Source organism: Lipotes vexillifer, unplaced genomic scaffold (assembly GCF_000442215.2).
Source record: "Lipotes vexillifer unplaced genomic scaffold, Lipotes_vexillifer_v1.1 scaffold90, whole genome shotgun sequence".
Lineage (NCBI taxonomy): Eukaryota > Metazoa > Chordata > Mammalia > Artiodactyla > Lipotidae > Lipotes > Lipotes vexillifer.
In genome coordinates, this window is record NW_006782310.1 from 5,839,021 (window position 1) to 5,851,762 (window position 12,742).

General features: G+C 36.0%; 1 protein-coding gene across 1 annotated transcript in view; it reads left to right on the plus strand.

Annotated features, from left to right (window-relative positions):
* The window catches only part of KIAA1328 (KIAA1328 ortholog), a 382,563-nt gene that overhangs the window by 231,596 nt on the left and 138,225 nt on the right, over positions 1–12,742 (plus strand). Inside the window, exon 7 of the mRNA XM_007455220.1 lies at positions 9,752–10,425. Coding sequence (XP_007455282.1) covers positions 9,752–10,425 — 674 coding nt within the window. The remainder of the gene's footprint in view (positions 1–9,751; positions 10,426–12,742) is intronic.

Genomic DNA, 12,742 nt, shown 5'->3' on the forward strand with positions numbered 1-12,742 from the left:
AAAAGTCGGGATTTGGTACTATATAATTAAAGGACTAAGAATTCTAAAAAATCTTGAGCTCCCAGGAAGAGCTTGCCCTTTAAGGGTGACCACCTCTTTGGTTTGGTAGTTTTTTGTTCATTCAGAAATGCTTCTCATTAGGTTTCTTCAACATTTCCGGTCTGCAGCCATTTATATGGGGAAAAAATGAATATGGAAGACACTAATCTTTAGTAAAAGGGCTGTGATTCACTTTGGGACATCTTGATATAATAAAGAGCCTGGTTTTACCTTCCTCCTATTTCCTGCAAGTAGGCTATAGGTTATATTTCTTGGTATTTTGTAAATGCTCTTTTTCAAGAGAGTTTATTTTTATTTTCTAGTCTCAAAAATATAACACAAATACTTTTTCCCCTCAACCAACAACATAAATGCATTCTGATTTCCCCTTCAGGGACAGTTGGTCACATTCAAATAGTGTTAACTTTATGTTTTCTAGAAGGTGTATTAAGAATACTTTGTTGGGCTTCTCTTGTGGCGCAGTGGTTGGGAGTCCGCCTGCCGATGCAGGGGACGCGGGTTTGTGCCCCGGTCCGAGAGGATCCCACGTGCCGCAGAGCGGCTGGGCCCATGAGCCATGGCCGCTGGGCCTGTGCGTCCGGAGCCTGTGCTCCGCAACGGGAGAGGCCACAACGGTGAGAGGCCCGTGTACCGCAAAAAAAAAAAACAAAAAAAAACAAAACCAAAGAATATTTTGTTAAAGCTTTCCTTCATTTGACACAAACTAATCTTGTTTGCTTCCTTTAAGAAGAAAAACTGCCTTGAAACATCTTGCCTACATGCAGTTTTTGTTTCCATCCTTGAGCCTGGCTGTTACTAGAGGGATATATGAGAGAACAGTGAGCCCCAGGATACTCTGTCCAAATGTAACGCAAAGGGAGTGGCAGGGGAAAACTGGTGTTAGGTCTTTTGGATCATTTTCTTGTGCGGCATCCTTAACTGAATCCAAGTACCCTTGGCTTTATTATCCAATATGTCTTGTTTTCATTTTGTACCTGTGAAGATTGTCCTCACCACTTCTAATTTGTCTTTTTCTCGTTTTCTCTATAAAAATTTTAGCTTCTTTCTGATCTTCATTAAATAATTAAAGCTAGCCTTGGGTATCTGTTTCCTCTTGTAGATTTAGAAAACCATGTATAAAGCTCCTTTTTTTTTCTTTTAGCAATTATGATCATATACGTGGAAGTGATTTGAATCAGTACTACTGTTATGTATTTCTATGGTGAATGATTGTCCCATCCCATCAAAATATTTAAATCCCATCAAATATTTAGGACTCTCCTCACAATTGTATTTTTGTCTTACTCAGTCTTCATTTGTGTCTCTCTCAGATTTAGTGACCAGATAGATAAATTAAGATGCTGATTTAAGTTCTTGAGCATGTGAGTCATATAAGGCAGTAATGTTAAAACACAGAATTTGCTAGGGGAAATAGAACCAAGGGGCATTCAGTAATTTTTTAGTATGTCTGTTAGTTGATAGGTGAACATTTACTGATTGGTATAATTACTCATCTATCCTTTTCTTTTCTCTAATTTCCTTGGGGTACAACAACCCAATCCCAGGGTTTTTCAGCACGTAAGGATAGCAGTAACTATAGAGCTTATCAAACCCAACCATTTTACTAACATCTAAATTGCCTCTAAGAGATGTAAAATGACTTGCCAAAAATAATAGAATTCCTAAGTAGCTGTACTGGAATTCTAATCAGGGTATTTTGACCTTAAGTATACCGTCAATTATTCTGTGCTCTGTATTCATTTTTATAGCAAATCAACACATTCCAGCTTTCAGGAAATGTAGTAATGATTGAAGAATATGAGGTTTAGCCTTTTCTGAGTCTGGTAATTACTGTTAAAAATTTTGGCAGGCCTATAGTGTATGTATCTTAAGAGTTGGTACCACATTCGGTATCTGTTGCTAATATTGTCTTTTGTACAATCTTGTGTGCCTATACTTTTTAAAATCTCATAATTATTGGCTTCAGTGCCTTTTAGATTCAATAATCCTAGGTTGTGCCACAGTCCCTGGGAAATAGAAAAAGTTATTAGAGCCTTGCAAATGTGTTTGACTGCTGCATTCTGTTACTTCCATTGATGGCCTACAGCTTTAGTGATTGTGCAGTGGAGAAGCTTAAACCTCGAGGGCCCATTAGATTTAACTTGTTTGCTGAGTTGATATCTATATGTTAAATGACAAGAGAGTTCAGGTTATTGAATAATTTAAAATTCAGCTCTAATTGGTGTCATATGACCTGGAAAAGGCCATGGATGATGCCAGGAGCATGCTGTGAATTTCTTATAAATAATTCATAAATTAGATGATTCATTTGCCTGGATGTCTTGCTAAATGCCAAAGTTTGTAAGTTATAACTGATGATATAACACCTGTAAGTATTTAGTTCATAACACTAGAAGGTAATCTACCTTGATGATCTAGCAAAATCTGCCAGTATAGGAGAGTTAATTGCACTGGGGAGAATGAACATTTATTTGGGATGAGACTTTGGCAAACCATACAGTGCAGCTGTTGCATTACGTAGCTTCTGTCAGCTTGACAACTGGTTCATGTAAGCTTGACTAAAAATGCAGCTTGTCATTCTGTGCCTTATTTTATATTAACTCCAAATGTTCTGGGTAATACAATGACCTGCCCCACACACAGTAGTTTAGGTTTAGAAATACTTATCTAGCTCTTGAATTTCTGACTTCATCATAAAATAAAGAGGATGGGGGACATTCTGAAGTTACGAAATTGAGATTTTTTATTCTTATAAGGCTGTCCGTGGGAATATGAGGATTGTTAATACGGTGCTTGCCAGGATCGTAAATTATTATTTACCATTAGAGAAATGAATACCAATAAGATCTGTTGGTACTATTGACTAATCCTGTAGTTAACAACTCATAAATGTATTGTAAGTAATCTCTTCCTAATTATATAAATAACAACCTGTTGCAGGAAATAATTACTGCACTTTAGTTTGGCTCTCTCCTTATGGCTCATAGCAGAGATTGGCCAGGCCTGCAAAAATGATTTGCAGAAATTTATAAAACATCACTGTTTACTTGTTGATGGTATTTCATGAAGCAATACTGCAGTTATTTTTTATTATGTGAGAACACCAGAAAGCCCTAGATACCATGTATGTTCATATATGTACCTGCACACCTGTGTGTGCTTCCATGCATGCATACAAGATTATCATAAATGTTTATAAACCTTTATTTTCTATGAAGTCTTTTAAAAATATCTGTCATATTTTAAAAGAGTATCTTAAAGATTCTGAAAACCTTCCAACACAGAAATTTACTAACTTTCAGTATCAGAAAATTCTTCTTTGTGTCCAAGATAAGTCTCTCACACTTTTTTTTAAACCTTATACTTTTCTCATTGGTGTTTTTTTATCTAGTCATTGGCCTGTGTCTACCCAAATTAAGAGATATTATGCTTCTACTCTGTCATAAGTCAAGTATTGCCTGCATTTTCTCCTCATCTTTCTTTTGTACAGTAAATCCCACAGCATACCCTGTCAAAGATTTTATGGCTTCATTTCTGCCACATCTAGAGTCTAAAGATGTAGCCAAGGTTATGGTACCTTTTATATAAGACAAATCCTAATATGCTACCATTTTGAACTTAACATTTTTATCTGTTGTTTTCCATAGATCATTTTCTGTCTAAACTTTTTTTTTTTAATTTATACAATGTGTTTGACCTGCCCAGGTATATTCTTCTACATGCTTTATGTTTATTTCTAATTAAGCACTCAGTCCAACTCATTTTCATCGCACAGAAAACATGTAAATAGATAGCACATCCCAAGTCATATTGTTCAGTTTGCTTATTGAGTTTTGACCATATCTTAGGATATTCATAGACTCCTTTAAATGGAAGAGCACGCAACGTAATTATCAAGTTCACTTGGCAAACTGTGGGATGCTAAATCTAGCTAACTGTATCGTTTTGTACAACTCATGAGCTAAGAATGGTTTTAGCTTTTTAGATGGTTGGGAAAAAAAGAATATTTCATGAAATAGGAAAATTACATGAAATTTAAATTTCAGTGTGTCTACAAATAAAGTTTTCCTAGAATAGTTATTCGTTTATGTATTATCTCTTGCTTTCACACTACAAAAGCATAACTGAGTAGTTATGACAAAGTCTGTATGGACTGCAAAGTTTAAAATGTTTATTGTCAGACCCTTTACAGAATAAATTTGCTGACCCCTGCTATATAGCTATGAAAATAACAGCCACATGCAGCACCACGTATGAACTTCACAAATATAACTTTGGGTGAAAGAAGTTAAACACAAAAGAATGTATATCATATGATTTCATTTATACTTTAAAAATAAGCAGGTAAAACTGAACTCTAGTATGGATATTTAAGCAGAGAAGTATTAAAGCAAAGAAGTGATTCCCGTTAAAGTCAAGGTAGTCATTCCCTTTGGCAAGAGAGGTAGAGAGTGGTGATTGCTCAGGGCCATCAGGGTCTTCTGAGTACAGAAGACAAGGGTCATCTTCTGTGTCTTGGATGGTAGTTACATTGGGCATTGCCTTGCTCATAACTGTTTTGTGTACTTTTCTATGTTTAATGTATTTCATATTAAAGAATTTTTTTAAAAAGATCTACAGCAGGAAGCAATGGAAGATTATGGATTTGGAGTGAGGCATAGTCCCATGTCTCACATATTATATTGATGTGACCTTGGGAAAGTTGTGTTGATTCCTTGAACTTCATTTTCTCATCTGTAAAATGCTAATTATAATAACTACCTTACAGAATTGTTGTCAAGAATAATAGGTTGAATATGTAAAACATTTAGCACAGTATATGGTAAACTCTGAGTTGAGAGCAGCCAAAGTGACAGGGTGTTCTGGGAGCATGTTCTGCATTCAGTGGTCAATGAAGGTGACCATTTAGAGCCAAGTTATCTCATCAGAAACAATTTGCATGACATTGTCTTCCCTGACCTTCATTTTTCATTTCTCATCTTCACTCCTTTAAAAATTATTTTGAATTATTTAAATATATTAGTTTCAACAAGAACTTCATAAAAGAAGATATCCAAATGACCATCAAGTATATGTTCATTAATATCATTACATATCAGGGAAATGGAAAATAAAACCACAGTGTTATTTAACTATACAGGCACCAGATTGTCTAAAAATGAAACACACTAGGGAGTGTTGCTGTGAATGTGAAGCAACTGGGACTCTCTTAATTTGAGGATGGGGGTGTGAAACAGAACAACCACTTTGGAAAGCTTATTGGCTGTTTCTAATAAAGTCGAATATGCCTACTCTGTGCCCAAGAGAAACAAATGTGTGTGTCTAAAAAAAAGGCTTGTATGAGAATATTCATAGCAGCTTTATATATAATAGCCCTAAACTGGAAACAACCTAATCCAATAAAAGGATAAACAAATTTTGCTTTATTCATACAATGAAGTACTATGCAGCAGTAAAAAAAGAATAAACTATTGATATACACAACAACATAGAAGATACTCAAAAATTATGTTGAGCTTAAGAAACCAGGTACAAAAGGGTAGCATACTGTATGATTCCATTTATATGAAGTTCAACATAGGCAAAACTAATCTATGATCATAAGAATCAGAATAATGGTTACTCCTGGGAGTGTGAGGATGTGATGTTGACTAGAAAGGACACAAAGGAACTTTCTGGGGTAATGGAATTGTTCTATAACTTGATCTGGGTGATGATTACTTGGGTAAATGCAAGTATAAAAATTCATCAAGCTGTATACTTAAGGTATGTGCATTTTATTATGTATAAGTTATGCCTCCATTTAAAAAAATATCTAATGGTTTCTAAGTGTTATATATCTGAAAAATTCATGTCAAACCCATATACCAGAGACAGCAGTTTGGGATTTGTTGTTAGTTTAAGCCTTAGTTAAGAGAAGTTATATTTGTAAATATCACATAGAAAGCATGGAGCAGCCCCAGAAAGAAAAATACATCAGTTTCATTTAGGCCCACTGTGACTTCTGTGTGTCCCAAAGGCAAATTAAGCCCCATCCAAAGCACTTTATATGAATTATCTCATCTAATCATCACAACAACCTTAAGAGGCAGTGCAAGATGTTAGTGTTAAGATTGACATCCTTTATATGAAGGAGAAAGATGAAGAACCTCTCTGTTATCTCAAGCAATTCAACTCTGGCCCAACTACAAACCTCACTGTAGCAAAATGAAGATAGATAACTGAACTCATTCTCCTTGAAGACAGTTCAGAGATAATCTGTTGTAACTGAACATGCCCCTTGGTGATCTCACCCCACCCCACTCCCCCCGCACACATACACCACAATGTTCTCCTTGAAAGAAGTTGGGTAAATATAAGGTTTGTGTTTCCTTTTTGTAAATTAGTACCCTTATAAATTAGCACCCTTGATAACTGCTCATCTGTATCACCACCACGTTCAGTTTTGATGTAGCTGCTATTTTTAATCCCTGGTTTTCTGTTGAGGAACCTGAGGCTCAGGCAAGTTGGATAATATGCTATATTAGTTTTTTATTGCTGTGTAACAAATTACTACAAACTTAGCAGCTTAAAACAACACACATTTACTATCTCACAGTGTCTGTGGTTCAAGAGTCTGGCACAGCTTAGTTGGGTCCTGTGCTCAGGGTCTTAAAAGGCTGCAATCAAGATGCCAGCTGGGCTACATTCAGTGGGTTGTTGACAGGATTTATTTCCTTGCGTATGTATGGTAGGTGCCTCATTTTCTTGCTCACTGTTGTTTGGAAACTGCCTTCTGCTCCAGAGATCATTGCCACATGAGCCCCTCCATAAGCCATCCCACCCTATGTATAATAGTTTGCCTCTGCTAATCCCAAACTCCCATTCCTTCCCCCCACCCCCACGCCCCTTGGCAACCACAAGACTGTTCTGTGTATCTGGGTCTGGGGTTAGCAGATGCAAACTATTATGTATAGGATGGATAAACAACAAGGTCCTACTGTATAGCACAGGCAACTATATTCAATATCCTGTGACAAACCATGATGAATATGAAAAAGAATATATTGGCTTGGCCAAAAAGTTCGTTCGGTTTTAAGTAAAAATAAAAGACTCATTTTCACCAAGAATTTTATTGAACAATGTATTCACTAACTGAACGAACTTTTTGGTCAACCCAATATATATGTGTAACTGAGTCGCTTTGCTGTACAGCAGAAATTAACACAACATGTAAATCAACTCTACTTCAATAAAATCTTAAAAAAAGAAAAAGCCCTCCCACCACACAGTAGCTTATTTCTTCAAGGCCAGCAGGAGAATCTCTGATCTTGGGGAGGGCACCAGACCCTCTGTTAAAGAGCTTACCTGACTAGGTCTGGCCCGCATGAGATAATCTCCCTTTTTATTAATTCAAAGTCAGCTGGAGCCTCAGTTACATCTGCAAAGTCCTTTTTGCCATATAAGGTAACATAACCACAGGATTGATCTGCTCATATTCACAAGTTCTACCCTTACTTAAGGGGAGGAGACAATACAGGGTGGGGACACCAAAAGGATGGGAATCTTGAGGACCATCTTAGAACTCGGCCAAGTTGCACAGTCACCCAGCAGGTAATTGGCAAAGCAGTATTCTCTTTGAGCAAAGCATGCATGGAAATCATTAAGTTGTAGTGCCTCTCAAAAAGCTAACTACAAAATATTTTGTAGCTTTCTCAAAAAGCTAACTACAAAATATTTTAGAAATATTCCAAATACCTGACATTTGTGAATAATGTAACACTCAACACTATTAAAGTAAGTGTAAGCTATGTAAATACCTAAAAGTGCACATATGTAAATAATGTTAAGGAACAAAAATGAGAATATAAAATAATATATACATGCTATCTACTGTTACATTAATGATACATGGATTAGAAACTATATGATGATATAAAATAGTTGATTTAAGTTTCTGGACTTTTAAAAAATTTATTTCTCATTTTAAAAGTATAATCTATAAAAAGATGGTTTATCATACAAAATAGCAGGTGATAAATGTTAAATATTTCTGTTGACAATAAGTGCTACAGAAGTTCAGAATAGGGGAGATTAATGTGGACTAGAGTTTTCCTTTAGGTGTAAAATAAGGTTAATTTTTTTAATGAGGTAGTTTATCATAAATTTTGCCCTAGGACTAGTTCCTTTTATGTAGCTTGTCATCTGCTCAGCATATAAAATTACATGGCTTCTTTGAAGAGGCCCAAGTCATCTTCCCAGATGTGGCTCATTCTAATTTAAACAGAACTCCTTTAACATTGCTTTAGAAACTCAAAATCTTAAAAGCGTCATTGTAATAGCCCTCTTTTATCATAGGAGAGGAAAAATTGTATTGCTATATATATGTTAGGTGACACTTTTTACCAATCAGTTCATCATTTTCAACTATTGCAAAGTAAATTGGTGGGGTTTTTTTTTCCCCCCTCTGCTAGGGATCTCAATTATTCATTCATTCTAGAGTACATGTCTCTGGAATACATAACTATCTCAACTGTTTATGAATTAGTTCTTACTTTAAAAGAAGTTGGGGCAAACTGAATAATAGCCTCCCAAACATGTCCATGTCCTAATTCCTGGAACCTGTAAATGTCATTTTATATGGCACAAGCGACTTTGTATGACAAGAGGCTTTACAGACGTGATTAAGGATCTTGAGATGAGGAAATTAGCCAGGATTACATGGGTAGGCCCGATGTAATCAAAGTGGTCCTTAAAAGAGGGACAAAGGAGCAGTCCAATGGCCCATGGTACAGACCAGTGGTTCTCAAAGTGTGGTTCCAGATTGGAATTTGTTAAAAATGCAGATTCTCTGACTCTGCTCTAGAGTTACTGAATTGGAAACTCTGGGGAGTAAGCCAAGCAATTCACATTGAACAAGCCCTCCAGGTGATTCTGATACATCTTAAAGTTTGAGAGTCATTGATATAAACTAAGTTTTGCTCTCCTTGATGAAACAGGGTTGAGGCTAAAATGCTGGGAAAGCTCACTCTACTGGCCTGTCAAAGGTAGTTTGCAACTCTTCCTTTCTGCCTGAGTTCTATCAGACTATAATCACTTGAACAGCTTAATTGAAAAATCACTTATGTTTACAGCTGAAATTAAATATGTTTTGTATTTAAATAACTGCTTTTGATTAGAATCATATTTTGTGGAAAGTGCTTGGTCTTATCTGTGTGCTGTAAAGATATTTATAAGAACTCATCACATTTCTAGCAGTAACTAACATCCTGTTCAGTATAAGGTGAAGTGTTCTACATCAAATCTCATGCTGTGTAATGGCCAATCAAAGGATATTTAAGGTGGCTGAATGGATTTCTTGGCTTAGTATTCAAAATTAAACATTTTAAGGCATTAACATTCAATGTTTTTCTTCTTCTCAAAGTTGATGCTATATACCCCTCATTATTTGCAATTCCTGAAGTCTTGCTTAAGCAGCGAGTGGCAACACTTTCTTTTTCTCATCCTTGTGGATTTACTGAAATGTAGATTGTTTGAAAATGAGATTAGCTTTATGGCACATGTCTGTTTAGCTATGTGACTACTATCATTTATTAATTAAGAAGACAAAAACACAGCTTTGTCTTGGTAAACATATATCACTGATTTCTGAAAAGTTAAAAGAACTCCTGTTGTGCTCTTATTTGACAAGTGATCTTGCGATTCCTTTTAGGTATCCAATAGGAAAAGCACTCTCTGGTCTTCATCTGTGGAACTGGATGGTTCCTACTTGAGTGTAGCCAAACCACAAACCCACACTCAAACCAAGCAAAGGCCTAAGTCTGCAAATCAGGACTCAGCTTCAGAATTCCTTGCGGAATTTAGGAATAATTCTTTGAAACCAGCAGCCCTTCATTATCCCAAGGAGGATGTCGACAAGGTGCCATCAGAGACCAGAACATGTAATTATGGATCCCCAGGGAAAAAACTAGTAGATGCAGTCCCTACAGAGAAAGTTCCACCAGAGGACCTGAAGATGAAGGAATGCCAACACCTCAAGGCTACTCCATCTAGTCAGTGTTGTGGTCATAGACTTTCTGAAAATGTGGATCATGTTCATGAGAGCCATCCGACAAACATGGTCCCTCAATATTCCAAGACACATCTGGAATCATGCAGGTATTGTGGGCTTTCCTGGGCATCTCTGATGCGTGGCCAAGGGGCACTGCAGCCTAGTGAAACAGATGTCAAAAAGCAGCTCTCAGAAGATAGAAGGCAGCAACTCATGCTTCAGAAAATGGAGCTGGAAATTGAAAAGGAACGCCTTCAGCATCTACTGGCCCAGCAGGAGACAAAACTACTCCTAAAGCAGCAGCAGCTTCATCAGTCTCGACTGGACTATAACTGGTGAGTCCTACCTGTTCTTTCAGCAGTATCTATAGCTTGGAGAACACAGTATAAAATGACAGCTGTGTTACTATAACAGATGTGTAGGAACAGAAGTTCCTCAGGACTTTGGTTTGCTCAAGATGCACAGCAGCTATGACTTGCAAGTAAATTGCACTGTCTTTTGGGGAAGACTTGAAAGATTACCTTGTCTTCCAAAATGTTAGCTTAGAATATCTACTTCTCAGCAGTCCAGTATAATTTTTTCTGGATTCAAAAGACAGTATTTTTAAATATTACCATTGCACAAAATCCTTTGCTGTTTTATGTCATTGTAGAGAATATTACCATTAAGTAAAAGCATGAGATTTCAGGATGTGAAATCAGACCGAAGTGTGGCTAGCTGTCATCATTCCATGCAACAAATGATGGGAACCTTCTAAATTCAGTCTTTTCTGGTCATGAAGCATAGCCTGTTCAATAACCAGTTTCTTATACACATACCCACACTTAAACTGTTCTTCCTCTAACAATTTTTCCCTGAGAACAATGTTTCAAAAGCTAAAGTCCTGTTTTATATCATGTAGTGTTCAGCATAGTTTTACATGCAGAGTCGTAAAGTTTGTTATCTTAGTTTAAAAATAGTAATAAATCAGACACAATTGTATTTTAAACACAAGAAAATATGGCATCTATGTCTTTTTTAAAAAGTAAGTTTCAAGTTTTCATAGGGAATTGTGTGTGTGTGTGTGTGTGTGTGTGTGTGTGTGTGTGCGCGCGTGTCTTTCCCTGCCATTTCCTCCTTGGTCAAACATACCATTTCCCCTTTGTACGCATTCTTAGGCACATAGATCCTATACAGACACACTTAATTCTAGTGTTATTTTCTTTTACTTCTTGGAGTTAATTTTCTTTCATTTTCAGATCTTGCCTAATATTTTTTAAATTTTAATTTCTTTGAAAGTTCCATCTTGACATTTTTCCTTCAGTGTAATACTGACTCTTCTAGGAAGCAAAAGTGGTCTTCCTCTTTCTCTTCATGATCAGACAGTTTTATTCTTCATTGCTGAAACCTGGAGGCTTTTAAAGGAAGTGAAAATGAAGTCTCTTGTAACAAGATTGTAACCAAAGGCTGAAATGTTGCTTCAATTTTACTACCCCAATCTCTAATACTCCAGTTAATGTGTAGTCTCTCCTGAGAACTTCATTCAACAAACATTTATCGAATGCCTTTGTTATGTGAGGAATGGTTTTAGGTACTTGGGATAGGTAAAAAATTTTCAAGTGCGGTCTTTAAAGAGGTCACAGTCTAGCAAGGGAGAATGGGTAATTTTAGACTAGGCATCATGTTCATTTGAACAGGATTGTATGTTCAAATAGGGCTGCATAATGATAATAAAGTCTTTATTGTTCTCTTGATCACCCTAGCTTAGATGAAAGAGCTATGAAACACAGATTTTGAACAAGTTTTGTGTATATAAATTGTAAACATTTATGCATATGTATAGAGATTTTTAAAACCTTTTTATTTTGAAATAATTATATTTAGATTGATAGAAGTTGCAAAAACCAGCTTCTCCCAATGACTGCATTTTATACAACTGTAATATATTATCAAAACTAGTAAATTAACTGGTACAGTGTGTATGTGTATTTCTATGCCATTTTATCACATGTGTGGATTTGTGTAACCACCACCACAATCAAACTACAGGACTATTTCAGCACCACCAAGATTTCCTTTGTACTCTTCTGTTAGAGTCACTCTCTGTGCCCCCATCCCTAACCCCTGGAGACTCTTAATCTGTTGTCTATTTCTATAATTTTGTTATTTTGAAAATGTTATATAAATGGAATTATACAGTATGTGAAATTTTGATATTGGCTTTTCTCATTCAGCATAACGTTCTTGACATCCATCTAGGTTGTCGCATATATTGTACCTTTTGATTTCTGAGTACTATTCCACGATATGGATATACCATGATATGTTTAACCATTTATCTGTTAAAGGACAATTGGTTGTTTTCAGTTTTTTTCTGCTACAAATAGAGCTGCTATATATTCTAATACAAGTTTTTGTGTGGCCTAAGGTTTTTGTTTCTACAAATGAAAACTAAGAGTAAGATTGCTAAATCTTATGATAAGATCATACTTAACTTATACCACATTAAGTTTAAAATACGTTTCTACCAGTAACGTATGAAAGATCATTTCTCCACATCCTTGCCAGCATTTGATAGTGTCACAGGTTTTTATTCGACATGTTCTAATCTGTGTGTAGTGATACTTCATTGTCGTCTTAGTTTGCATTTTCCTAATGGCTAGTGATATTGAA